Genomic DNA, 27,668 nt, shown 5'->3' with positions numbered 1-27,668 from the left:
CATGGCGAAGGTAAGATTCACTTCATGTACATGTCTGATGTTTCAACACATACTGCATCTAACCTGCAAATTACTGGGCGTTTTGAATATACTATGAATATATTGTCAAATGCAAATTAATGCACACAAAATATTTATTGTAAAATACTTGTTTTGTGTATAGCCATTAATCAGCTCTGCTACAAGTACACAAGACAAAGCATCTCAATACTGGAAAGAATTTGTTCAATCCAATAAATCACAAGTGAACAAAGCAGGCAGTAGAATAGAGTAGTCCTACTGTATATTTGAAGGAACTTGATTCTTTCCAGATCATCTTCTTCAATGACAGGAACTACCAAGGACAGCGCCATGAGTGTAATGGTGACTGTCGTGACCTGGAAACCTATCTGAGCCGCTGCAACTCCATCCAAGTGGAGGGTGGGTGCTGGGTCATCTACGAAAGGCCCAACTTCGGGGGATACCAGTATGTGATAATGCCAGGAGACTATCCCAACTACCAGCACTGGTTGGGCTTTAGTGACACAATCAGGTCCTGCCGCATAATCATAAATGTAAGTGAAATACTGTAGGCCCTGAAGCCCTGAGAGTTCTTAGATACATTTCTCACAAAAGTTTATATTTTGAGGCTCATTAAAATACACAAATGCTTGTTCCAGTTTCATCCACACAAATCCTGCCATCCCTATTCCGGACATGTCATAACTATTGTTAGAACATTCTGTGAAAATAGCAAGATTCTACATTTGGAGTTTGTAGATTTGATACAGAGGAAAAAATGAGGGGGCCAAGCACAGACCCCTGGCAGACCCTGGTCAATGAAGTAGGGTTGGTCATGACGTTCCTCCATTGTTTTCCCAACAACACATTGCATAATTTGTCCTGATGTTTGTGCAACTTTAACTAGTTTAGCGATTTGTCCCGGCCGGGAACAGGTGGGGAATTCCTGGAGACTGAAAGTGTTCGAGAGGGTTAACTTCGAAGGCCAGTCCATGGAGCTGACTGATGACATGCCGGCCTTCCACGAGCGCTGGCACAACCGAGAAGTCCACTCATGCATGGTGTTCGAAGGGGCTTGGGTTTTCTACGAGCACCCTGACTACAGTGGGAAACAGTACCTGGTGGAGAGGGGCGAGTACAAATGTTACGCTGAGTGGGGGACCGTGCAGGCAAGCGTAGGTTCCATGCGAAGGGTCATGGTGTACTAATCATGTCATATCCATGGGCAGAATATGCAATGTCATTGTTGAATTGTCCAGGCAATAAAAGCTGCAGTGTGTGACAATAAATCTTCCTCCTCTGATCTAAAATTATTTCATTATGATCTGCATTACAAAAGCGTTACCCACCCTGCATGCAGTAATGTTTGGCAGGGTATTGTAATGGGTCCTGTCTGTCCTAGGCTGCCCCTAAGACAAAATGAACTTGTCAGGTCAACGTCATACTTCAAAAGGTCAAAGGTTCACAGATAATTGTGTGCACATCTTATGCCTGTATTGAGGCCAGGTACTGGACGTCAAGCCATCATGGCGAGAATCAAGGAGAAGAAAGAACATATTGCACACTTGTATTTTTGTATTTTCAGCTCCAAGGACTTACTTGCACAATTGAGAAACACTGTACAAGCAGGGTTTGCATCGCTAAGAGTCATGAGGGACGTTGTAAAACAGGGGTGGTGGGCTTTGAAGATGGAGAGGGACACTACATTTCCACACTCACTCCAGATGGCCACATTGCATACTGTTGTGCGACGCGTTTTGAGCTTGTAGATTGGCTATTTTTGCTATGTTTGAATTGAATACCTGAATATTCTTTTTGCTATTTTTTAATTGGAATCCTGAAAGGTAACCTTCGTATTTAATTTCAATGGATTTATAGTTATGTTAACTATATGAACTAAATACAAAAAAAAAGAAAAGACAATAACATTAAGCTACTAATATAGACTGAAGTAATTAAAGCGGGTCATGTTTGCATGTTTGGAATTGTATCAGCTGAAATCAATTCATATATCAGATTTCTGATATTAACCTGAGGGCCGCATTAGGTGAAGGTGGGGGCCGCATGTGTTGCCTCCAGTTGCCCATGCATGACTAAAACTAAATGTGATTACATTTTCACCACTATTTTTCAGTAACTGCCATACAACAACCAATTATTTCTGTTCCGTAATCTGGCACCATAAACTCTAAAGCACAGCATAATACTGCACGTATTAAACATGAAAGCAAAGCAAACAGCATCAGCTGTCGACACCCTCATTTGAATGACAATCATTCTACTGTCAATGCGTTTCACTGTAGGCCTACTTCATATATAAATCTCAACCATGGCGTGTTGTCAGTGTGCCGTGTTTGTGCCAGGAGGCTTAATTGTACCGAGTGAGGACGAGCAAATAAAAGTGGAAAACAATGGAGCGCATTGGGAAGGTAAGTAATTACTTCTTGCACAAAACAATTTGCTGCAAGGTCCAAAAAGGGAGGAAAAAAGAAAAGAAAAAAGATTTTGTATGTATTTAGTTTGAATATTTTTTTTGGTACATTTTGTAATTAGAGTGGATTCAAAGAGTAGACCCCAAACCAATATTCACATCTTTATATACTAACTATATTATTTGCTTCTTTTAACCTCATTAACCCTAGTTTCATTATTTGGGGCATCAGAAAAATAGAGAGGGTCCAAGTATATAGACAAATGGGGAACCGTCAACAAAGTATTTTGGGTTTAGGTTGTTAAATTACTTTTGATAAGCTTTACCTATCTTATTTTATTGTAGGTTTATGTTATTATTCATGTCATCAAATTAATCTTTATTATACACTTGGCAATGTATAGAATTGTCTTTTCTTAATTGTTACTGTTTGTTGTAGAAGTAGTTAGTAGTACTTAGTAGTAATTATTATTGTCTACAATCTGGTGTGATATGCAACATCTCCCCGATTCTTGACTCCCTACACTGGCTCCCTATATGAGTTACAGGGTTACAGGATCCAGTTTAAGATTTTAATGTTTGTTTTTAAGTCTGTAAATGGTTGGCACCAATCTATATATCGGAACTTGTAGCTCCCAAAGTATCGACAAGGGCCCTGAGGTCGACTGACCAGTCACTTCTCAAGATCCCTAAATCAAAGCTGAAATCCCAGGGGGGGGATAGGTCATTTTCCGCACCCACACTGTGGAATGAACTTCCACCTCATGTCAGAGCTTCTCAAACCTTGCCTGTGTTTAAATCACGTGTGAAAACTCACCTGTACTCCTTGGCATTACTGATACTGATTAAGAGTATGTTGCCCTGTTTATGTATTGTTGTTTTGTCTTTGATATTTTAGTATTTCTTTGTGTACAGCACTTTGTTTCAACTCTGTTGTATAAAATGTGCTTTATAAATGAAGTGGATTGGATTGGATTGGATTGGATTGGAAAACCTTAAATAAATTGCACAACTATAATCACACTAATTGTATTACGTCATTCACTATAATGTATCGATACACAAATCTGTCATGGGCTATACCTACTGTTCAACAACTAATACTGCAATATCTTCCATGCCAGATCTTCTTTTATGAAGACAGGAACTTCCAAGGCCGGCTCTATGAGTGCAACAGTGACTGCATCGAGCTCAGCTCCCACTTTGCTCACTGCAACTCCATCCGTGTGGAGAGCGGGGCCTGGGTGATCTATGAGAGAGCCAACTACATGGGGTCCCAGTATGTCCTGATGAGAGGGGAGTACGCTGACTTCCAGCGTTGGAACGGATTTAACGACACTATCCGTTCCTGCCGTCTTGTCAGACACGTAAGTGTTAAAGAACAAGGCTAAAGAGTCTCGAAAGGAGTTTTCTATCTATTACACACTCCATGAAGGCTTGAATTCATGAAGATCATTTTAGGTTTTGTCGCATTCCTGAGCCAATAATTTAATGTCTTGACTTCTCCAGTCATCATATCTTCAGTCATCAGAGACTTCTCCAGTCTCCTTAGGCTTTATGCCGTGCTTCGGTGGCAGCGGTGGCCGAACGGTTTGCTAGTTCGTATCCCCGGACTGGCACGTTAAAATTACCACCGCTGAAGTGCCCTTGGACAAGGCATTGAACCCCTACCATGAAATGTTCTATGAGCAGGGCCTGGCTGTAAACAAGTTCTTGAGCTTAGTCCAGTTACCCTGGGTAAACATAGTACCCTTCCTTTCCTTTTCTCCTTAAGGCCAGTCCACACCAATGCAACTCCTTGCAACATGCAACTACTTGAAGTTGAAACTATTTGCAAATACTTGAAACCATTATCCCCAATGGCAGTTGCAAGGAGATGCATTGGTGTGGACTGGCCTTAAAACTTGTTGCAAGGAGTTGCATTGGTGTGGACTGGCCTTAAAACTTGTTGCAAGGAGTTGCGACTCGTTTCATTATTCGTGTGGTTTAGGCCTTTACATCCAACCATGCAGGCCAAGGTGGTGTGAACCAAATGACATTACCGTCCATAGCGCCACTTATATTTCTATTGCAATGAAACTCTGACTAACAGTCTGGCGCGACCACTCTGTGTCTCCCAAGGTGAATTCCAGCGCGCACAGGATCCGCGTGTACGAGCGTCCAGATTTCAGCGGTCAAATGGTTGAGTTCAAGGAGGACATGCCCAGCCAGACAGAGCAGTGGCACCACCGGGACATCTGCTCCGCCCACGTGAAGGATGGTGCCTGGGTCTTCTATGAACATCCAAACTACAGGGGGCGCCAGTACCTGCTGGAGAAGGGAGAGTATCGTCGCCACGGCGATTGGGGGGCCGTCCATCCTGCCGTTGGGTCTTTCCGAATTGTCCATGGATTTTTAAATGACTCCTAAAGCGTCCTATCCGCCTTTTAGATAAACACCACTGCCTGTTTCTGTTCTAACCTCACCCCTCCGCTCCCTTCTCCCTAGCTTGGGTCGTATTATCAAATAAAAATGCAACCCACATATACTGCATGCTGAGTGGGTCTGTTTCTGCCTCTCCGACTATGAAAAATGGTGTCTGATGTATTTGTCAAATGTATTGCAACATGAAGACCTTTTTAAGGTGTGACTCTGATTGGTCCAGCAGGTCTAGAACCACCTCCACTATGTCTGGAGGTTTGTCTGAATGTGTGTATGTATCTCCCATACTCACATATACTTTAAGTAAAAGTATCAATACTGCAATGCAGAAATACTCTGTTACAAGTCAAAGTAAAAGTCCGGAATTCAAAATGTACTTGAGTAAAAGCCAACAGTATTGGCATCAAAATGTACTTAAAGTACCAAAAGTAAAAGTACTCATTATGCAGTCCCATTTTAAGTTTTCAAATGTATAAAACTTGTTTGAAAATTGTCGATCTGCAAGCTCACAATGCGTCGCATCACGACGCATTCATCGCATTGTGAGCTTGTATATCGGCTATTTTCAAATGGCCGGAATGTAGGTCTGAGGTGGTACATGTATGTTTTGTTTTGTAATAATAATCTAAATCTACAAAGTAACTAGGCAAATGGGAGTGAGTAAAAGTAGAATATTTGCCTCTGAAAGTGGAAGTAAGTAAGTACAGAGAATTGGAAATACTCTAGTTAAGTAAAAAATACCTAAACATTGTACTTAAGTACAGTATTTAAATACCACCGTTGGCTTTTGTGAGTATGTTGTGCTATATTATAGCCTGACACTCAGCCTGCATTTTCATTTCGTTTCACTTAATTATTCGTACTATATTATGCAAATATGGAAAGATAACAAACATAATAAAATATTTAAAAAAGGTAACAGTCCGGGCCGGCTCTAGGAGGGGCAGAACAGTTCCCCGCCTATAGGGTGCCAGGTTGCTATAGGAGCGCTGTGTAGCCCTCAAAATAATAAAATAAAATAAAATAATAAATGAAATATGCATGTGTGGGGGCGACCTCTACTAATCTGGCATTGGGCTCTGTAAATCACAGTTGAGGTGTGGGTTAGGGTTAGCATACAGTGCAGCCATCTACAAGGGCCATGCACCTCACATGCACGTGTGTCTGTGTACGTGTATGCACGCGCCACAGCCGTTACAGACATCAGCTGCAGTGTTGTGTTTATTCTAGACCACAGAGAAGTTTCAGGAAGAGCCACAATATTATCACACTGGTGGTTTGATTGGGGTGAGAGGGTGCAGCGGGCAGGCAGGTGGCGTTCAATGGGCACAACACAAGCTAAAGCCTCCAAACAATGGGCCCACAATACCAGGGGGATTTGCCAACAAGAATCCACAGCTTGCCAGCACCCATTGTGCTGAGGCAGCCTGTGCCAGGGATCACTGGGAAAAAAATCGGGGTCGGGAGGGGGGCTTATTAAGCAGCCCCAACCAGATACAGTGCTACACACACTGCACTGTCCTATAGGTTGGCCCAGAGGTTGATTATGACCTTTGTTCACTCAGCCCTGTTCCCTTCAACCTTAACCCTGACCCTAAACGTATCTACAACAACACTAGCCATGCATGTTCACAAGCATGACACTCATCTGTCACAGATGTCATGTTTCAGGGCTACCACAACACTAAGTTCTTACACGTGTACCCTAACGCCAACCCCAACCCTAAACTGAGGAACATCGGGCTGCCTCATTATAACCTTGTGTCACTTTCCACCTTGGAGGAAAGCACCTTAAGGCTTTTAATGGGTATAGGCCTTCCTATGCCCTAAACGTAGGATTCCCTTGACCACAGCCACAGGGAATTATTTTGGGTCATTCTGAGTCCGGTTTGGTGGTTCCAGACCTATATTATAGGCAGCTCTGTGTTCCAGCCCGATGACTACAAACCAGTGACTGCAACATGACGTAATTAAGTTATCATCCGTTTCCGACCGGATCAGAAACCCAAAAATGGTTATGCGTCCCAGGCTAACCTCATTATGTCAAATTTCAGGCAAATAAAGTGATAAAGTGGTATATTGGGCTGATGGGCCCAATCCCAGTCAATAAACCAAAGAGTGGCCTACATATTTAGAAAAATAAATTGAAAAATCTGAATTTATCTTGGAATGAATGTGTTGGAGGTGCATGTACCTTGACATGTCCAGCTGAGGGCAGTGTTGTACACAGTTCTTTCTTCTTGGTTGGTTGGTTGTTTTCAAGTCTTCAAGACATGCACGCACATTACTCACTGTAGAAGCCTTGTCACATTCTGTAATAATATGAGGTTTGTATATTACAATTACATAGAGATGTTATTTCTTCTAAAAATAATTATACATGTGAAACCATTTGGCTCTATGGCAAAGAATGTGGGTTTTGGTGTAAAGGGCCATGTAAATGGTTCAATTTTCAGATGCAAATTATGATAGAGTGAAGAAACTTCGGGTTGCTCTCTGCTCTCCCAATGCAGAGAAATGTTGAACCAGTTCCAAACCAAATTATCCTCATTCAGCCCCCAGTGTGAGAACCAGCAGGCCATCTATCCTTAAGTGCAGTTATGATGAGACTGAATAAAGCTGAGCTGAATATAGCAGCAGCCTGGTTTGAGGCTGTTTGTGGGGGTAGACAAAAACTGAAACACTTCTCCATAATGCTTAATTTATGCACTGTTGTTGCACAGTATATCTGAGTCACTCAAACACTACTTACAGGCGTATTATTATTAGTTCAAACAAACTAGACCTGTACGTGCCCGTCGGCCACCAGCCTACTTGAGAACGATGCAACTTTGGAACCTAATAATACCTGTTGTCAACTTGTCATAGCACCCATTTTAACTGTCTTGTCTGTGTCCCACATGGAGATCTCTGTTGACTGACTGTGAAAAGTGGACTGGTTAAGTAATCAATTGTCAGGTGTGGGGTTGCCATGGCAATCAATTGGCTGAAGCAGAGGCTGGAAATTGCAAAGGTGAGTGGATTTAGGTTGATTAGGCCCACTGGCAGAGCCTGAGCAGAGTTTTTTGTGGTGGTTCTGGAGAGCCGTGGGTCCGACCGACTCGATACCTGGCACTGCACTCCCTGCGGGGGTGTGGAACGCGTGTGTCGAATTAGAAGTCGGTGGGGCAAACGGTTCTGGAGTTACGTGCATTACAACCGTACACACACAGACACGCAGAGACGTGTAGTAGGATGCCATACATATTTGGCACCACACTGGTGCAGTACAGTGTCATTAAGTTCCAACAAATGTAATTAGGCTATTTGTTCTATTAAAGACAGAGAGCAGAGATATCAAGACAAACTCTCTGTGCTGAGGATATCTGACAGCTAGCCCACGCTCATCCTTGTTCACTTTGTCGGTCATTGTTTTATCAAACCAGAGGGAGAAAAATAAATTAAGTCCACGTGTGGAGTTAGGAGTGTGACTGCACTGCACAGAGAGGTAATTTAATGATTGTAGGCTACTTGTCCTTGGAATTCTCTGATTCTCTGATTCTCTCTGCAAATGACAGCATGGTCACCTGTTTTTAATGGCTTTCAACCTGGTATATTTGGGCATTTTGAGCATTATTGTCTATAGTAGGCCAAAAGTAAAAGATTCAAGAATGTTCTTAAATAAAATAAAAAACAGGTTTCTTAATAATATTTCTGCCAATTAAGCGGTTCACACAGTGTGAGTCAGTCATTCACAGGAGGAAGTGTCTTATTAAAGATTTAGTTGCACATTCACATCTACTATTATACTTTGACCAGGGTCCCCCAAGGCTGGTGTACTCTTATTTTTACCTCTACTACACCATATCTCTTCACCAGAAATAGCCAATGATGACATAAGCATGTAGATCTGCTATTATGAAGTCAGAGTATAGGTGCATTCAATACAGACATACATCTCAGACACAACCAAGTCAAACCATGCAAACAACCATGCAAATGACTGAGGTTGTGGATAAGGAACTGAATCAACACTACACTGGGTTTTAAGAAACAAATTAAAAAAAAGAAGCTAAAGACAGTACAGTACAGTACAGTACAGTACAGTACAGTACAGTACCACCCACACACACACAAAGGAAATCGAGCTGCAGATAACCTTGTCAGCACTCAAATCTAGGATTTGCGATAATATATCAAGTTTAAACATATCTGATCCATTGATGTGCATGTAAGGCCAATACGTAGTATGTCTGTAAGCAGTAGGAATTTACATCAATCATCAATAGAGAAAGCATGTATTCAATCCAAAAACTCACACTATCCGTACATGTGTTTGGTTGTTTGTCTAAACTGGGAAGTGGACAGACTCCTGAGAAGATCAGTTTTCCCCAACTCCACCCCAATGAGCATGCAGTAGGGGCATAGGCTACAGGAAACCTTGGCCCATATCAGCACCCACAGACGGCCTTCTCTTAGCTTATCCATAGTCATTCTGAGCATGTTAGGTGAATAGAGAGTGGACAGGGTTAACAGAGCTAGGCTACCCTTGTAGATAAATGGATAGAAGTAGTGTGTGTGTGTGTGTGTGTGTGTGTGTGTGTGTGTGTGTGTGTGTGTGTGTGTGTGTGTGTGTGTGTGTGTGTGTGTGTGTGTGCGCGCACACAGGTACATTGATTAACAGCTGAGTTTGTTGTTATATCCATAACAGGACAAGATGGATGCTATAAATCAGTTAATCATTGGTCATCTAGGAACACCTGAGAGAAGGCAAGAACATATGACTCATTCTGCTGTGGAAATAATTTATCTTGGACTTTGTTAAAGCTGCAACCTGAGCTGGTTCTGGATTAGTTACTGATTGTTCTCAACTTCTCACTCAAGTTCCCCTCTAGTCTAAAAGTATCCCACATTTTCTGCAAGTGCAGTTGCTTATTATGGCATCCGCAGAACAACGTTGAAGAGGGTTAGATTAGAGAGAGGACTGGGTTAGATTATTATACAAAATAACAAGGAGACAGATAATGTATAACCACAGGGATCTCCTTTATACAGTCTGTGATGTCAAATGCACAATTAAAATATTGTAATTTATATATGTATTAATATTATTTGTATACATAGATTTATATAAATGGAAATATACTGCTTTTCTTGCAGGCTATGAAAACACAGCAACAATGACGTGACTGTCCTGTCAAAAATCACAGTACAGGATGTGTGTTAGATAATAGCAATGCTCATTTATTTGGCCCCACACAAAAAGCAGGAAGTGTAAGAAAGATAACAGTGACCGCATCATGGTAGTTGACCCCTGAGAGAAGGATAACAAGAACTTCTGTAGTAGGCTAGATCAATAACCGGACCATGTTACTACATGGATTGGGCAGTAGTAGGGAATGAGACATTGCCCCAGGTGAAGGAGTTTAAGTATCTTGGGGTCTTAATTGTTCACGAGTGAGGGGAGGACGGAGAAGGAGATGAGCCGGAGAATCGGAGCAGCAAGGGCGGTATTGCAGTCGCTGTAGTGCACTGTTGTGACTTCAAGAGAGCTGAGCCAGAAGGCAGGTTGCCGCTGCGACCCGACTACGGATAAGCAGTTGAAGATGGATAGAGGGATGGATGGATGTTACTACACACTGCTAATAGTTGTGTTCAGCTCATCAGCTGTTCTATGGTTACTGTACTGATCAAGCATTTACATAAGCAACACAATGCTGAACAGTACAAGACACATACAGTATGCATGATAAAATGATTATGTTACATGTTCACTGTTGAGTCCCAATATTGGCAAAAGGCATCTGTTTTGTGTCACCCTAAAATCAACTTTCAAAGCCAATGCAAAAGAGAATCACCTTGTGAATGGGACCCTGACGAAGGCTTTTACAGCCGAAACGCATAGGTGGTTATTTATAATGCTCTTTGCCATGACGCTTAAGGCTTTTTTACTGTGCCTTGGACCTCCTTTTGTTTTCTCACCTGGTTTGGAATCTAATTGACAATGCTTTTATGAACAGCAACATTTTAATGTATTCACTTTTTTCCATCGACATGTACAGTACAGTACACCAACAATTTACTGTCAATTTACTGTCTGTCTGTCCCTCTCTCCATCCATTCATTCTTTCATGAACTATTCATCTGTCCGGACGTATACGTCCGTCAATCCGTCCATCCCTCTGATCACACAGTATGGAAATGATACACACCTGTATCACTTCACCATTGCATTAACCCCCCCCCCCCCCCCCCCCCCCCACACCACACACACACACACACACACACACACACACACACACACACACACACACACACACACACACACACACACACACACACACACACACACACACACAAAACAAGGGATCGAAATACGTTCTGGCCATCAAACACCTTTCCTCATGGGGGCCAGATTTAGTTTCATCAAACGCAAGGCTTTTAAAGCATCTGAACAGTGGTTTTTGCATGTTTAGACAACTACATAACTTACGAATGTGAAATCCAAAAATAAAGCCATTCATGGGAAATAGACTTTAATGTCAAATATATTGCCTAAACTCGAGTAGATATTTACATGTATGATGCCGGTATGGTCATTTGATGATAACCTGGAGAGGAATAAAGGAATTTACTTAAAACCGATGAACCTCCATTTGAACATAGAATTAATGGGTTTTTTAGGTCACAAATAAGGCACAAACAGAATAAAGGTTTCAAAGGTATGCAATGTGTTCTGCTATGTTAAACACTGGTTCAACACCGAAACAGCTGCCATTATCAGGCCTGAGGGCGAGGTATTACCTCAACATAGACCTCTTCTAAGCAATATCGTCAACCTCATTGATTTTGGGCATGTCATAATAGATAACGAAATCTTCCAAAAATAGCAGATCTAAGCTCACAGAAAGGTACTACACCTTATTTATTTTTTGTTTATTTGTCATAGGCATTACAAAGGTATTGTTGTTTTATCATTTATAGAACTTTGGTAGAATGTTGTGTTGTGTAGCTACCTGGTCATGCTATAAGTCAATCTATTGTTGATCATCTTGATCTGTTGCATCTGTGTGTGTGCATCTGTGCTTTGTGAGGAACCGGAAGTCATATGGAGAGACAGGTCTGTACTCTGAAGTTGTAACTGTACAGGAGCTTTCCATGCTGCGGCACCTAAATTAAACACACCCACAATTCTACTACGGAAAGGCTCTATCGACCATGTTGGTGGGTGGGAAGTCCCCCAGGGGATTGTGTTCTTTGTCACTGCACCCCTAATCCTTGTTTGTGTTAGTTTCAGTTGTTATGGTAGGCTTACCGGTATTCCATAATTGTGTACCTTCTTGAAAAAGATGACCAACAGTCGTTCTACACTGTGTAGTGTCAGTGAACAGCAAAAGATAAGTAATGAATCATTATAATTACTGGAACAAGTTTAATTACATATTTAAAGATCCACTTCTTAGAGGAGAAATTTGTCAAACTGTTCAAGCTGATAAAGTTTTACTTTTATACAAATGATGCTATGACACAATTCAACTGAATATATATAAAAAAATTGTGCCGTTTATCTAATAGGTTATTTGTTTACATATCAAAGAAAGAGACAATTATAGACCACATTAAGCACAATGTCAATCTCACAGTCATTAGTGAGTGTAGAATTCCGAGCTATACTAGTGTAACATGTCTGTACTTGGCTGCCTTGCTCTTCAGATAAGGCGTGTGCGTGCGCACACACACACACACACACACACACACACACACACACCCCCCCCAGGCGTTTGTCTATTTTTAGTGTAGTCTGACTGAGAGAGACTGTTCTGTGCACAAATATAATGACGGCAAGCAGAGCATTGTATTTATATTGTTTCCAGTGTATGATTAACTACACATGGGGAGCCCATTTGGCTGAATGAACATGAAAGCTAGTTATTAGACTAACAATATGCTGTCTGCACATGGTTTGATGGCTTTTTTAATAACTTACATTATAACTTATTCTGCTATGAATCCTTTTGCTATTTATTTGATATAATATGTTGATCTGAACATATACACATACACGCCTGTGTGTTAGGATTAGCACGCCCCTTAGCTAACTAGAAAAAGACTCAAAACCTGAATACTGGTCTAGATTCTAGGCCCTAGAAGACCAGAAATTCATAGCAGTGCATAATCAGGTGGCAAAACCCATCTTCCCCTGTGAAACATCTGGCAATTGAAGTGGATTAAGTTCAAAATGGGATTAAAAGTGGAAAAATGGAGTGCCAAAATCCCTGGAGCCAAACACCCCCAGCCCACTCCCCTTTGCTGCAGCCTGCTGATTTGAATGGTCTTTGAAGCAATCATGTGCGATATGGCTGGGCGAGTACTATCAAAGGGCCAGGACAACAACCGTTACAAGACACTGAAGACAGTAAAGATGTCTGTTTGCACTATAGGCTTTGTATGTACGGGGCTCAGACAGTGAGACAGAGAGATTTTTTGGACCAGAAACTATACAGCCAGCAGTATTCCAGTTTGACAATACATGTAAGAATGTAGGTACTTGATGTGCTTAGTAATGCATAGTTTTAAATCCCACCCCAATGGAACACCACATACTAGTGTGGGTGGGAATCAACAAGTAAAGAAGAAGTGAGCAGGCTGCAGCAATAATATCCCCCCTTATTATTTCAATGAACAATCCGCTTTTTACGCACTTTTTTCAAAAATGTATTGGCCAATAGACTATTTCACAGAGGGCATTTTGACATGTCATAGATGTGTTCCATTTACATACAGTAGGTGTTTGTTTCTGTGTGACAGCATTAAATTGCACAAGAGTTCTCTCTGCTGGCAGACATTAATAACGCCTAAATGAAACAGACCCGCCGTTATTATTATCACCTTCTTCAGCTGCATTTACCATGAGTCTACAGTACACCATTCTACTCATCTATGATGGTGAGTAGACTACCATGTGCATCCTTTGAGACACATGCAGTGTCCATTTCCTCCTGACAGCTAAGAGCTTCAGTGAGTGTAACATGTGTCTGGCTAGGATTATATCCTTACTCGTAACTTTTTTACGTCCGTCTGTCTGTCTGTCTGTCTGTCTGTCTGTCTGTCTGTCTGTCTGTCTGTCTGTGCATGGCATGTAGCTTACACCCTTGATGAACTTCTGTATAACCAAGTGTTCAAAGGATATTACTACGTAGTAGAAATAGTACTCCAGGCCCTAGCTTTGAAGAATGCCTCTATGAATAATGGATTATACAAAGATAAGGTTGGAGCACTCTCAGAAACAGGTCCCCAGTTCATGTATCATACATAATGCATTGCATATTGCATGCCGAGCATAGACAAGCCATCAGGCATCAAGCTCCAAGCCTTGTAGCTAGGAAAGGCACCACTCATCCTTGAATACGGGATTATGCAAGACAATGCAAAGACAAAAATAAAATGAAATAGTCTCACGGCTTATTACGTCATATCACCACACATTCTCATACCCAACTCAGTTGCTTGGTCAAGTGCCCCCAGGCGTCCCTTTCCAAGCCTGTGAATGTCCTCTTAAGTAAGTAGACAGTGGTTCCCAAACGTTTTCATGTCAAGGACCCCCAAATCGACACTCATTAACCTGCGGACCCCCATTAGAAAATATATGCCAATCACCCCCAAGATTTTTACAATGATTTTCAACCATTTTAATTTCAATGACCATGAATTAGGCTACGGAAAACCCGCATTTAATGGCATTTCTATCTCTGGGACCTTAACTCTGTGTGTATAGAGTGTACAAATGGAACCAAATGGACCCGTCAAGGACCATTTGGTTCCATTTGTACACTCTTTGAGTTACAGACCCATAAGGGTCCATTTGGACTAGAGGACACCAATACACTATTAGAACGCCCACGTCTGAAATAGACGCCTCAGGCATGTGCTGTGATGAAGGAATGCAACTATATAGATTCAACATTGAAACAAAGGCCAATGATGGCAATCAAACCATTGAAAACAGCTGGTCAACAGTCAAAACTGACAAGATGACATGTACGCCTGGTCCGTGTTTTGTCTAAGGAGGTTATAGTTTGGTTTGATTGATTGATTGATTGATTGACATTTTTACTTCACAGTATGCAGAATGGATACATTACAAACGAAAGCACAATGTCAATACAAAAACAAACTTTGTGGACGATCCAGGGTACACCGTTTTCAATTCATCAGAACATTTAGAGACTACAAATATACACTTCTTTGAAAAAAATACAGGAAATCATCATTCATCATATAAAATTATAAAGAAAGTAAAAAGGGTCAACTCATAATGTCCACCATACTTTTTTTTGGCAGTCTTGGCTCTACCTCCCCCATAGCCCCATGACACGGCAGTTATCTGGCTACTATACTACAAGACTAAACTTGTTTCAAGTCGCCACACATTATTTCATAGTCTGTAAATGTAGGCTACATCATAAACTTTAAACTGAAATCATGAAATGGCAAATGGGAGACCCTTGCTAAACTGAGTAGATAAACTGAGTAAATTGTGTGTGTGTGTGTGTGTGTGTGTGTGTGTGTGTGTGTGTGTGTGTGTGTGTGTGTGTGTGTGTGTGTGTGTGTGTGTGTGTGTACTGGGCAGGCTACCTTGCCCGAACATCCCTATTAACATTTTTCCCATTTTCATGAATACTGTCTGGAAGCACATTTTGTTTTCAATGTTCAAACAAAAGTGAAAACAAAGTGAACCGTGTCCCTTTAAGAGAGCTCTCCAGAGACATGAATGAAACGGGGCAGCCATTCATAAAAAATAAAAAAAACATCAAGGCGGGGGTTTAAGGGCATTCTTGATGAGGATTGGCTATGCGTTTGAATGGCAATACTCACCAGCCAATGGTTGCGAACTACAAGGAGCCGTTTGCGCTCGAGGGGACCGCAGACAGACAGACCATCATTCCATTGAGAAAATCCACAGTCAAGTTGCGTGAGAGAGAGAGGAGGAGCGCTGCTGCCTGCAGGGAATGTAGAGAGCGAGAAAAAAAGGTTGCTGCTTGCCTGCGCGTGAATATTTGTTTTTGTTTTGACTAGGCCTACTGTACTACTGCCGAGAAAAGTCCACACAGCATCAGAGTGAGTTGTGCACTATTATTATTCTAACGCTGTTAATGAAGCATGGATGTGTTTTTTACTCGGGACTGGGACCGTGGATTGTTGTAATTGCCGTAAAACACACGCTGGTGTTCTCGCTGTGATTTGGATGGATGTTGCGCTGTGTGGACTCAGTGCTCGCGAGGAGAGCTAGGGGAGAGAGACTGAACGCCATTTTATGAGAATGAAATGCTACAGAGAGAGGCAGTTGTTGTGTTAGTGCGTCAATTTCCCAGCATTTCCGATGTATTGTTTTTTTTGTTTGCAGTAGTTCTCTAGCACGCTTCTGTTTTGTTGCGTGTGTTGAGTGATCCCAGTTCCTTATCTGTGTCCGCTTGGAAATTTATGAATGGCATTGCGCGATCCCCCCCTCCCCCCTTGGTGCGCACAGCACACGTAGGGATCAAATTTCACTTCATTGAGAAAAACAAAGTCCCGAGGAGGAGGAGGAGGCCCCATGGGTGATTGTACAGTTTGGAAACTTTACAAAGCTTAAGTTAAAAGCGATCACCCCCTCCTCCTACCCCTACATTTCATAGACTGCTAACCGTTGTATATATATATTTTTTTGTATTAATGTTCCTAAATATATTTAATATAACATTCGACCCTAAACAAAAACAAAAAAAAAACTTGTGAGATCGGGGGTAAAAATGTTATATATGCATCCGTTCCGTTACATCGCCGTTCGTGTCTTTTTGCCTTAGGTCGACTCGGATCCCATTCCCCGAGTTAGCCGTTACGCAACTCCATATGACACGCTTTAACGTCTGAATGGTAAAGCCTCAGGGAGTTGATCAACACACTTTTAGCCAAGCTTGTCAACAGCTTTGTTGGATGTTTTTTGTTGGAACACATTATGCAATAGTGGGCTACTGTAGCCTGCATGCACGAGGTAGGCGGTAAGGCCTACATATAGTACAAGTAGTTAATCTGATCTTTTATATATGTACCCATGTGTGTCGTCACCCATCCATACGGAACGGGGTGATTAGGTTTCTATGCACATTTTCGACTGTTCGACAATCTTTTGTTTGTTTAAAGCAACAGTCTGTTGCGTTAAATAAACACAAAATATATGTTAGTTAGGCCCAATTGAAAACCTACTTTTCAATTAGGCCTAACTGTAACAGCCGTAAATATATATCTTATTGGGTTTATTATGACCTTCTGGCAGGCCTGCCAGAATGTGTCCTAAACCACCAAATGACTCAATGGTACAGTAGTGCTAGTGATGGGTTATATAATTGTACTACAAAATTTCATATGGGTTCAACTTAAGCTTTTGACATTTTGTCACTCCAGGTGTCACTGTTTTGCAAATCCATTAAAACGAGCATTTGGCAGCCTGTTTTGGCGGTTGAGGTTAATTTCACATGTCGCATCAAAAATGTATGGCCCACACACTGTCAGAGACTGTTTTAGGATGCTGTGCTTTTAAAGGTCATCGTAAACTGCATTTTGAAAGAAAGATGCACACATTGCTTCCCCATAATGATCGTTACTGACCTCACGGTAGCCTAGGTGAGCCCGATGACCACATTTTTATGACCTCACGTGGCCTGGTTTCTTCATTGGTCCATCCCAGCTGACACATACGTGGTGGTCTTACGCAAGACCTGCACTCCCAGCGCTTTGCCGATAAGGTTTTACGAGCTCCACTGGTTGTTAAACAAACACAAACCGATGCACTGATTAAGGGGGTGATTGTGTCTAATAATAGATGTAATAGAGTGTGAGATATGGCTGTCGTTGATGCCAGGTAACAGGTGATTATAATATATTTTGATGGCTGTCGTTGATGCCAGTGATTCTAATATAGGTTATCCTCTCTCCACAGCAGCACGGGGTCGGTGAGGGATCTCCCGTTGGACGGCCCTTGGCTCCCCACAGAGACACTGCAACATGGACGGCTTTTATGATCAGCAAGTCCCTTACATGGTACCACAGGCACAGAGCGTGAGTGTTTTGTTGGCCTGGACTGGACCGGACCGGCCTTTTCAGAAGTTGTCCCAGATTTCCCAATGGTCAGCATGTCCCTGAAGTCCCCCCCCCCCCTCTCACCACCTCTCTCCATTGTCATTCCAGAAATCTCAGGTAGAGGAGCAGTTGAACAGACCACTCAATGACAGGAAGAGGAAGTTTGTGGACACAGAGCTGGCTCTGGACACAGAAGGTAGGTTACAGTACAGTCCCAATGGGTGGAACACTCTTCAGCTATGAGTGGAACATTGCTCTTTTATCCATAGTGCCCATATGTCCCCAGGGGCACTCAACTACTAGTATGAAGTAAAGTGAAAAGGGGTGCAGGGGTACAGAACTCGCCTTTCGGATCGTTCTTGCAGCAACGCAGGTGTGCCATTAATGACTAATGCACTCCCTCTTGTGTAATATTGCTTAAACATACTAAATAACACAGCGGACACAGTGAATTTGTGGGTGGACAGCACTACTGCAAGTGCTGCCAGAGATCACAGGTGTTCACAGATCTTAAATAGTCTTCTCCAGCCTATCACCAGAAGCTAGGGTGATTGGCAGCCAGCAATCAGATGATGACATGTTCAGCACCTGGAGGTGCACACTCAAACTCACACACACTGACACAAAACCCACACACATGCCACCCAATCACACCATACTCACAACCATAACATCAGCAAATCGTGAATTTATGGACTATGATTTCTTTCTCCTCTTGTCTAGAGCTCTTTCAAGATCTGAGCCAACTCCAGGAAATATGGATTGCAGAAGGTGAGCTCTGCAAATTAACGAGAATATCAATAATATATTTTTTAGAATGTCGCCTTTTTTAAACAATCTCCCAAATCCTCTCCTACAGCCCAGGTTCCCGACGACGAGCAGTTTGTCCCCGATTTCCAGTCCGACAACTGTAAGTACAGACACCACTCCTGTAATATTTATGATAGAGCGGAAAGAAAAGAGTGCTGCGACATGGAGTCACATTATGCATAATTACATGCATTGTTTATTTATACGTCCATTTCCCAAGGACTACAATGTTCCTGTGCATGAAAGCATGGAAACAAAAGATCATTCCGTGGCTCCAAAATAAGTGACCACCTTTCTTGGCTTGGGATTAAGTCAACGTGCCTGTGCTTTTCGTGTTGGTTTACCCATGCTGCATTGCATAGTGCAGAAAGAGCGGGTGTTGTGCTTGTGTCGGTCTGTCCAACTGGCTGTTAGGCCTCCACCAATATCCAGTTGCTTCCAGAGCTGAATCTGATTCGGAGTGGTAATTTAAGCCAGCCACGTCCCTAACCACCACTGATGGACCACTGGAGAAGGTCGTGTTGTTGAGTCCCAAGCAGTTGGCAGCCGGAGCGTAGCTGCTGGGCAGAGCTCCAAATCCAACCATGCTGTGTTGGCTTTGTTATACGTCTCTATTTGAAAGTTCTCCACAGCCACCGCTTTTTCCTGAGAAATATGGACTTCTCCATTAGCAACTTAAAGGCTAGTTTACTTTAGACTCTGTCGCATGACCGTGTCAGATATTTTAGTGTTGCAGTTGTTGGCTGCTGTGGTTGGTGCACTTTAACGCTGGGAAGCTTTTACTCTGCCTGAATAGAGTATGCCGCAGGAGTGTGTGTGTGAGAATGTAGTATTGGCATGGTGCCAGCCATTATTACAAGCAGTTGCTTCATCTACGAACCTCAGGAGAGCAGTATGGCTGACTGTGTACGACTAGAGGAGCATTTAAGTCACGGGCTGACTGAGTCACTCAATGTTTTTCTACCACTGGTGACTGAAGATGACAAAATGGTAAATGGTGCATTAATATAGTGCCTTTATCCAAGGAGCTTTACATTTTTACAGATTGTGCATTACATTCACCCATTCACACACACATTCATACACCGATGGCAGCGGAAACCATGCAAGGTACCAACCAGCACATCAGGAGCAATTAGGGGTCCAGTGTCTTGCTCAAGGACACTTTGACACTAACTCTGGGGGAGCCCGAGTTCGAACTGGCAACCTTGCGGTTACGTTCCAGCCACTCTACCCCCGAGCCCGACAACTACATTAGGTGAAACTTATGCCTCACTTTCGTACAAGCTAATTTCCTAAACCAACATTCGCATGAAGTTTCATGAATCATGAATGATTATGAAGTCGACTACAGGTGGTCTCAGTAATGGGCCCTCAGCTGGCTTTGTAACTGGCTGAAGCAAAAACCTTGATGACGCAGGTGGGCTTTGTGCGTCAGTCATGGTCTTAAGATAGATAGATAGATACCTTTATTATCCGACAGGGGTCGCCCAGAGCAGTTAAGGTTACAGCATACAAGTAAGGATAAGATGGATTAAAAAACAAGGGTACTATACAGAAGAAACAAGGCAAAAGGAAAAAGCAAGGTGCATCAAGAAACAATAATAATAATAAAAGTAATAAACAGGGAAAACAAGGATAAACAAAAACATACTGTATATACAGTCGATCAGTGCGTCTTAAAATGGCAATTTTAAGTTTAGGTGCTTTTTGGGTGTGTAGTGTACATCAGATGCAGCGAGTTCCTGCAAACATTATCTTTCGTGTTGTGATTAGGGATGTGGCCTGGAATCTGGATGAAGTAGGCGTGTGACCAGAAGGTCACCAGTTGAGCAATTCACAACTGAGTGATGGAAGTGAATGACTAATGCCCTCTGTTTCTGCAAGACCGGAGTACAACACTGGGTATTCCCCAGTTGCCAATTTATGAATGAGTAAACCCCCCAACCACAGCTGCCTCAGGCATTATTGTAAATAAGAATGTTGTTGTTATCTTGCCCTGTTGACTATGGGTTAAAAAAAAAAAAATCTAGCCGTGGCATAGTACCATCTGAATGATGGCAGTTAATATGGCACAGGAAACAGCGGGGGCCGTTAGAGCAGGCAGAGACCCAACCTCCGACTTCCTACCGTACCCCGCTGTGCCCTGACAATACTCATGTCATAGATAGGGGAGGAAGTGGGGAAATATTTGCATGTTTGGCCTTTTATTCAAGCAGCACACAAAGATGTCTCTGTGTGTGCCAATGTCTGTATCGCTGCTTAATAGCTGCCTCAATGAAATGACTTTGTGTGGAAAATGAAGCTGTTTACACATCTGTGGTCGACCATACTGCCATTGTGTACACAGTTATTCCCAACAGGACAGGCATGTTGAAGGAAATTATGCTTTTGTTGCTAAATTGCAGGAATGTTGACTTTTCAGTTTTTCCAAACGTACAATTCTCTTTTTCATTCGAAATTGGCACAAGCTTGCTTAAAAAAATTATAATATATATATATATATATATATATATTTTTTTAAAAACAACATTGCATCTCTCTATTTGTAAGTTTGTACATGATTTGATAGTTGGTTATTGCATGGGGTGGGCACAACCCTTAAACTAATATCTCACTCCTAGGCAAAGTGCTTTGTTATATGTAATTAATTATGCATATTCTATTCGTCGTTTCTGATACTTTTATACCAGAATGTAGTTGGTCATATTTCAATGGTAAGCATAAGTGTGTGTGTGTGTTGCAGTGATGTTCCATGGACCACCGGTCAGTAAAGTGAAACGGGAATCCAGCCCATCCAAAGAGCTGTCACCCTGCAACCAGGAGCAGAGACTCACACCGTACAATGATAAGTGCCTTTACAGCTACAGGTATGTGTAAAATCACTACACCCCACCCAGAAAAATATGTATTAATTTCCCTATTGTCTCCAATTCTACCTTTTTTTCCCCCCATGACACAAACAAGTGGTCTCTCTCTAATAAGTCATCTTCTTTCTCTCATTCGCAACTCCATCCCTTCTGCTTCCCCCAGTGCCTATGACGGCAAGCAAGTCGGGGTCAAATCGATGGCTCCGCCTGCTGCGCCTGCCCTGCTGTGCAGCTCTGCCCACCCGGCAGGGACACCGCCCTTACAGAGGCAGGTCCCTGGCCCACAGCTAAGCCACGGCTGTCCTCCTAACCAGGCCCCCTCCCCACGCCAACACCACAACCAACAACCTGGCCGACACCCCCAACAGGCCTGCCAAAGTCAGCGCTTTGCGTTGCCACGGCCCCCTGTCAGTCGGCCAGACAGCTCGTATAGCTCAGAGCACAGGTGAGTTGGGATTTAGGCTGTACCAAAAGCGTACAGTGTGTATATATAAAGATGAGTGACAGCCACTATGCACCCAAAAACCTTTGCGACTAATATTTCTTTAGGAACATGACAAAGTTGACATACATGCTTAGGTTCAACTCAAGACCTGACAAATGTGTGATTTTAATGTCCGAGAAGAGTTGTGAGTGGTGATCATGTACAATTGTACACAAATGAGACCTCGGAGACTCAAATGTGCCAAATTGTCTTGAATGAATCACATACTGTCTGAAGTAATCAGAACATCACACCTGTGCATGATCTAATGTTAGCCTGAAATAATCGATCTTAAATTATAACGGTCTGTTTTCCACCCCCTCGTCCACAGGTTCCATCGCCAGATGTCGGAGCCCTGCTTGCCACTCCCCCCTCCAAAGAATGCAGCCAGGCCAGCCTACCCTTCTCAGTCCCACTCCCACCACCGCCACCAGCCACCCCCCACCCAGGACGGCCGTCCCATATACCAGCGCCACCTCTCGGAGCCTGTTGTCCCCCTGTCTCCACATGGGTTCAAACAGGAGCTGGTGGACCCACGCTACCCAGAGCAAGGGGCCCCTGGTATGGGTCCTCTGCCCCCCCGGACGACCCCCTTCCACCCCGTCTCCATCAAACAAGAGCCCAGAGACTACGGCTTTGACTCAGGTGTGTGTGTGTGTGTGTGTGTGTGTGTGTGTGACGTGTGTGTGAGAGACATAGAGCTGTTTAGTTTAGAGATCCACCGATATGGAATTTCTGTGCGATATGACTATTTTATTTATATATGTATGTATATATATATATATATATATATATATACACACACAGTATATTATATCTCCAATATAGTGTTGGTTCTGACCACTTCCCATAAAGCACTTGTGATGTTTAGTTTAGTGCAGAATTCTCTAGTATCCATGAGATTAACAAATGACAGTCAGTTGAACTCTTGATCTGTGAACCACTTTCTATAAGCCAGCCAGGGTCAATCCTATTAACATTATAGCTAGCTAAATGACGTAAATGGTACAAACAATGATCCCATTTGAATCCTAAAAGGACCGTACCGGTAGTTTGGGATGTTTAGCCTATTGCCTAGAACTTACATTATTGAGTTGGATTCCATGTATTTCTGTACGGTTATGGGATTGCTGGGACTTGCTTGAGATATGTAATAATAGGTAGTCGACCAGCACACTAAATATCATTGCGTGGTTGTTTGCTTTTTGTCAAATGAATCATGAATATATAATTTATCATTGTGCTTTTAAGGCATTTTAAAAAGAAGTTACGTCTACCCAAAAGTAGAACATCTATTTGAAATTCAAACTTGATGATGTTTAGCCAATATTGACTCAATTATTCGTATACACATTCTGTAACATTTTAATGACTTTGGAGAAGTCTTCATCTTTTTTTTTAGAAAGATCTGTCTTGCAATACTGACTGCTTAACTGCTACAAATGTCTTATCATTTCTTTCAGCTCTATCCAGACAAAACTAGATCCGGACTAAAATCCTTGTCATATGTCCTGAGAGCTTGTTTCTTCAAATTATGAAATTAATCTCTCAACACCTCAAAAAAGCATGCATGCCTTTGTTTCATCCTGTTTCGATTAATGCGAATGCACTGTTTACCAACCAGTGTCTATGCTCGAGTTAGTACGAAATGTGTCTGCCAGACTCTTAACTAATAGGTAGACGTAGGCCACCTATTACACCAGTGTTTGGCTGCTCTTCAATGGTTGCCCATTGAATGCAGAATTGATTTAAAATCCTTTTACTCAATCTACAAAGCACCACTCTGGCTGGCCCCCGTTTACATCTCTAAAATACTGCATCCGCTTTAAAGCGTGATATTGCTCAGATCTTTTGACCAAGGCCTTCTGGCTGTCTCAAAGATTAGACTCAAAACAAAAAGTGACCAAACTGTTGCAATGGTTGCACCCACTCTCTGGAACGCTCTGTTAGTTTAAACAAAAAAGGGTCATTTCACTGTTTCAAGGAACATTGTGCAGATGTGGGACGGCAGTATGGTCCTTTCAAATCGCAACCGTCTTCTAAGTTCTTGCTATTCTTGTGTTTTACAGAGGTACAAAACTGCCAGTCATCATTTGGCAAATCTTCAGCATTCTACCAGAATAACAATGAGGGTGAGTTCCCATAATGAGATTTGATGTACTACTTATCTTTCCATTGAAATTAACTTTTCATGTTCATTAAGACTAATAAAAAATCACTCTACTTAATTTGTCAGGTTTCGTTTATGATGGCGAGCTGTACTACGATGACACATGCGTTGTACCGGAAAGACTGGAAGGTAAGTTCCTTTTTTTTTTTGTTTAACTGTTGTTGCCAAACTCTACTGTGTGAGATAAATGTTTTTGTGGATGTTGACTGACTGTCCTGTTCATGTATTGTAACCTCGCTAACTTTGGCCAGGTAAAGTCAAGCAGGAGGGGCTGGTCTTCCGTGACGGCCCGCCCTACCAGCGCCGCGGCTCCCTGCAGCTCTGGCAGTTCCTGGTCACCCTGCTGGACAATCCAGCCAACAGCCACTTCATCGCCTGGACTGGACGCAACATGGAGTTCAAACTCATCGAGCCTGAGGAGGTCAGTTGGGCTTTAGGGGGTTAACTGACACATACTTCACTGTCTTACCGCTTTCAGGATTAAGTTAGTTCATTATCCCTATGAATATCAATAATTTAACACAAAACCTTGATTAACCAATTATGTAAATAGCTTAGTGACAGTAGTCTACCTGGACATCATACTCAAAGGTATTCAACAAAGCCTCCCCCCCCCCCTCCCCCACTGTTTCACAGGTGGCCCGGCGATGGGGAATGCAGAAGAATCGTCCCGCCATGAACTATGACAAGCTGAGTCGCTCCCTGCGTTACTACTATGAGAAGGGCATCATGCAGAAGGTAAAGGCAGGTCACGTTCCAATCTTATTTTCACTCCCATCACATTTTTATAGTGCGTTAGTGGAATAGGAAAAGCATTTTCAGAGTGGGAGAGTAAGGTCAGAATTATACAACTGTCTCTATACTTTAGGTGAGGATAAAGCTATGATCTGAATAGACAATAGCCGGTGAAATAATGAAATTAATTAGACTTGGACTGACTTAGACTGCCGGTATATACAGTATTTACATTATATTTTATGCCATTATTTCATTCCAATCGTTCTTTGATTACATCTATCTGCCTGAGTTGACCGCTAATCCTCTGGCTCTTTTTTTGGCAGGTGGCCGGCGAGAGGTATGTGTACAAGTTTGTATGCGACCCTGAGGCGCTTTTCACCATGGCCTTCCCAGACAACCAGAGGCCCAGCTTGAAGGGGGATCCAGATGTCCTCATTCCTGCCAGTGAAGAGGACGGCCTCCCCATGCCTCTCTATGAGGATGGGGGTCCCTACCTGGCTGACGGAGGGGAGCAGTGTGTCACCGGTCTAGGCTTCCCTGACGGCTACCCATATTAATCTCCATGCCTGGGCTGGTTCTGAATATAAATATATATAATTAGCCTTTTCCCTAACCTGGCCATTTGTCATGCTGGCAGACACAGGACTCACTCGTTGAGACTGAGACGGGTAAAGCTATTTCACGCGCTAGCATGAAATATATCGTGTACACCTGCGTTTAGCCAAGCCCTCACCAATGGCCACCTCGTAAGCTGATTTACCATGGACATAACTAACCTTTCAAACTGCATGCCAGAGCGTGAACAAGTTCCCTCAGACAACCCTACTGCACTGTCGGCCGCCTCGAACCAGGTTTAACCGTTCCAACTTTCGCTTGAAGTGGACAGGATTAGGATGCATGCCACAGTCACATAAAAAAGCCAAGGGGCGTAGAGCCGTCCCCATGGCACAGTATTTGCCAAGGGATCAGATGGTCTGGTTTTACCTCGTTCGAACCGCAACAGCATGATCGATGGCACCTGCTAAAAACCCACATCGCAACAGACGACTACAGACTATTGGTTCGACACCATCTCTTCTGTTTGGAGATGTCCGTTTTATTTTATAGGAGCTGGATAAGAATGCCATCATAATGTTGCATGTTGGCAGGGCTTACTCAAAAAGCCCTTAACATAATTTGTAGAAGTCCTCGATATTGTTCCCATCTTTGTCTATGTGAATACTGGATTTCGCGCCAAACATTCTACATAATGTCACGACTTGCCATGACTTTCACTTTTTACTGACATACTTCAAAAGTAATGTTTTTTCTTTGTTCTTTTGTAATGTTGTACCTCCTGAAAGAAGGGATATGCATCTGTACTTTCTGGACGCTCCTGTATTTCTAAGATGTATATTGAAATATGTTTTATGTATGCTTTTTCCCTTCTGTAAAGCTAATATTTTTGGCACTATATGGACTTGTAAGGTTTTTTTTTCTATGACTGGTTTATGACAAAGGTACTGCCACTATCTTTCTCTAATGCTATAATACTGCCAATATTAAGCTAACAGTTTGACTTGACACCATGTTGCATGGATGTTCTTACAATTGACTTTACCAATCTATTGTACTTTCCTGCTTTTTTGTATAGTGTGTATTAGCTTCAGTGGCTGGAAAGTAAAATTATATATGAATATATTTTTGAACAGGCTGCATTTGTTCAACATTGCATAAACTGCAAAGCTTAGCCCGTTACTACTATATTGTATGCTACCCTCTCTTTCCCTAAAGAATGGGCTAGATAGACACTCCCCTATTTTCTGACAGGCCTACTGTTAATGGTGCATATATAAAATTTGTGTACTGCTATATTTTGCTATATGATCACAATGTAGTATGAATGTGGAATGGATGGGTGTCTTATTTCGACAAGGATCACTGGTACTGGTGTGACATCTTCCCCAAATATGTGTGCCTTCTGTTGCTTTTGGTCGATCTTTTACTTGATATAATAAACAATCTGCTTTACTTTGTCTCGTGTGAAATTTGTTTCCAGTAGATAATCATTGCACTGCAATAACTGGTGGTGCCCTGAAAGTGAAGAGAATCAGGCTTGACCAGGCTGATTAGAATCTTCACAATGGCAACTCCCTAAAAACGAAGGGATAAAGTAGCCTAGAAACCTCAGGCGTTTTGGGCATACCCTCCAGGGTTAGGTTCTCCAGTTCTGTCAGCTAAGGAGACAACCCATGTTTTAATCATGTGATGCTTCTTCGTTTAGGCATTTCTATTGTAGCACTTTGAGATTCCATGGTGCATTATAAATAAAATCCATTATTTTTATTATGTGTGGACCCCTGACATATGGGCTGAAATGGAAGAGCCCAAAGAGGAATGCAAAGGCAGCCAGAAGTAGGTCGGCGTTGGCTCAGGGGTAGAGTGGCTGAATGGTCATCGCAAGGTTGCCAGTTCGAACCCGGGCTCCCCCTAGTGTCGAAGTGTCCTTGAGCAAGACACTGAACCCCTAATTGCTCCTGATGTGTTGGTTGGTGCCTTGCATGGTGTATGAATGTGTGAATGTAATGCACAAAGTGCATTGGATAAGGCGCTATATAAATGCACCATTTAGGATATAAACGGGTTGATATCTCCATAAAGTTGATTCCT

The 27,668-nt window shown here is 42.4% G+C and overlaps 3 protein-coding genes across 5 annotated transcripts in view; 2 read left to right on the top strand and 1 right to left on the bottom strand.

Annotated features, from left to right (window-relative positions):
- LOC308311988 (glycerol-3-phosphate dehydrogenase [NAD(+)], cytoplasmic-like) overlaps positions 1–27,668 on the bottom strand; it is a 79,666-nt gene that overhangs the window by 19,760 nt on the left and 32,238 nt on the right. The window lies entirely within an intron of this gene.
- Positions 2–4,840, top strand: LOC308311776 (uncharacterized protein; the record flags this gene model as incomplete). The annotated part of the gene is made up of 6 exons (XM_080758554.1): positions 2–10; positions 312–554; positions 936–1,193; positions 2,403–2,429; positions 3,556–3,798; positions 4,553–4,840. 6 exons carry the CDS (start codon positions 2–4, stop codon positions 4,838–4,840), a joined length of 1,068 nt encoding a protein of 355 aa, XP_080614680.1.
- LOC308311986 (ETS translocation variant 5-like) lies at positions 15,739–27,029 on the top strand. Of its 3 annotated transcripts, none has more exons than XM_080758817.1 (13): positions 15,739–15,949; positions 17,811–17,926; positions 18,056–18,143; positions 18,671–18,718; positions 18,807–18,857; positions 21,504–21,627; positions 21,791–22,072; positions 22,443–22,756; positions 24,181–24,243; positions 24,348–24,410; positions 24,533–24,702; positions 24,918–25,025; positions 25,343–27,029. In XM_080758817.1, the coding sequence occupies exons 2-13, from the start codon at positions 17,873–17,875 to the stop codon at positions 25,574–25,576; spliced, it is 1,599 nt and encodes a 532-aa protein (XP_080614943.1). In that variant the 5' UTR covers positions 15,739–15,949; positions 17,811–17,872; the 3' UTR covers positions 25,577–27,029. The 3 variants fall into 3 exon arrangements, with proteins under 3 accessions (XP_080614943.1, XP_080614942.1, XP_080614944.1); XM_080758816.1 differs by having other exon boundaries at positions 15,740–15,949; positions 17,808–17,926; XM_080758818.1 differs by having other exon boundaries at positions 15,741–15,949; positions 17,808–17,926; positions 24,918–25,019.

The sequence above is a fragment of the Protomyctophum bolini genome (assembly GCF_963924005.1).
Source record: "Protomyctophum bolini genome assembly, chromosome: 24".
Classification (NCBI taxonomy): Eukaryota; Metazoa; Chordata; class Actinopteri; order Myctophiformes; family Myctophidae; genus Protomyctophum; species Protomyctophum bolini.
The sequence above is the reverse complement of the archived record's forward strand: the minus strand, read 5'-3'. Positions and strand labels throughout refer to the sequence as shown.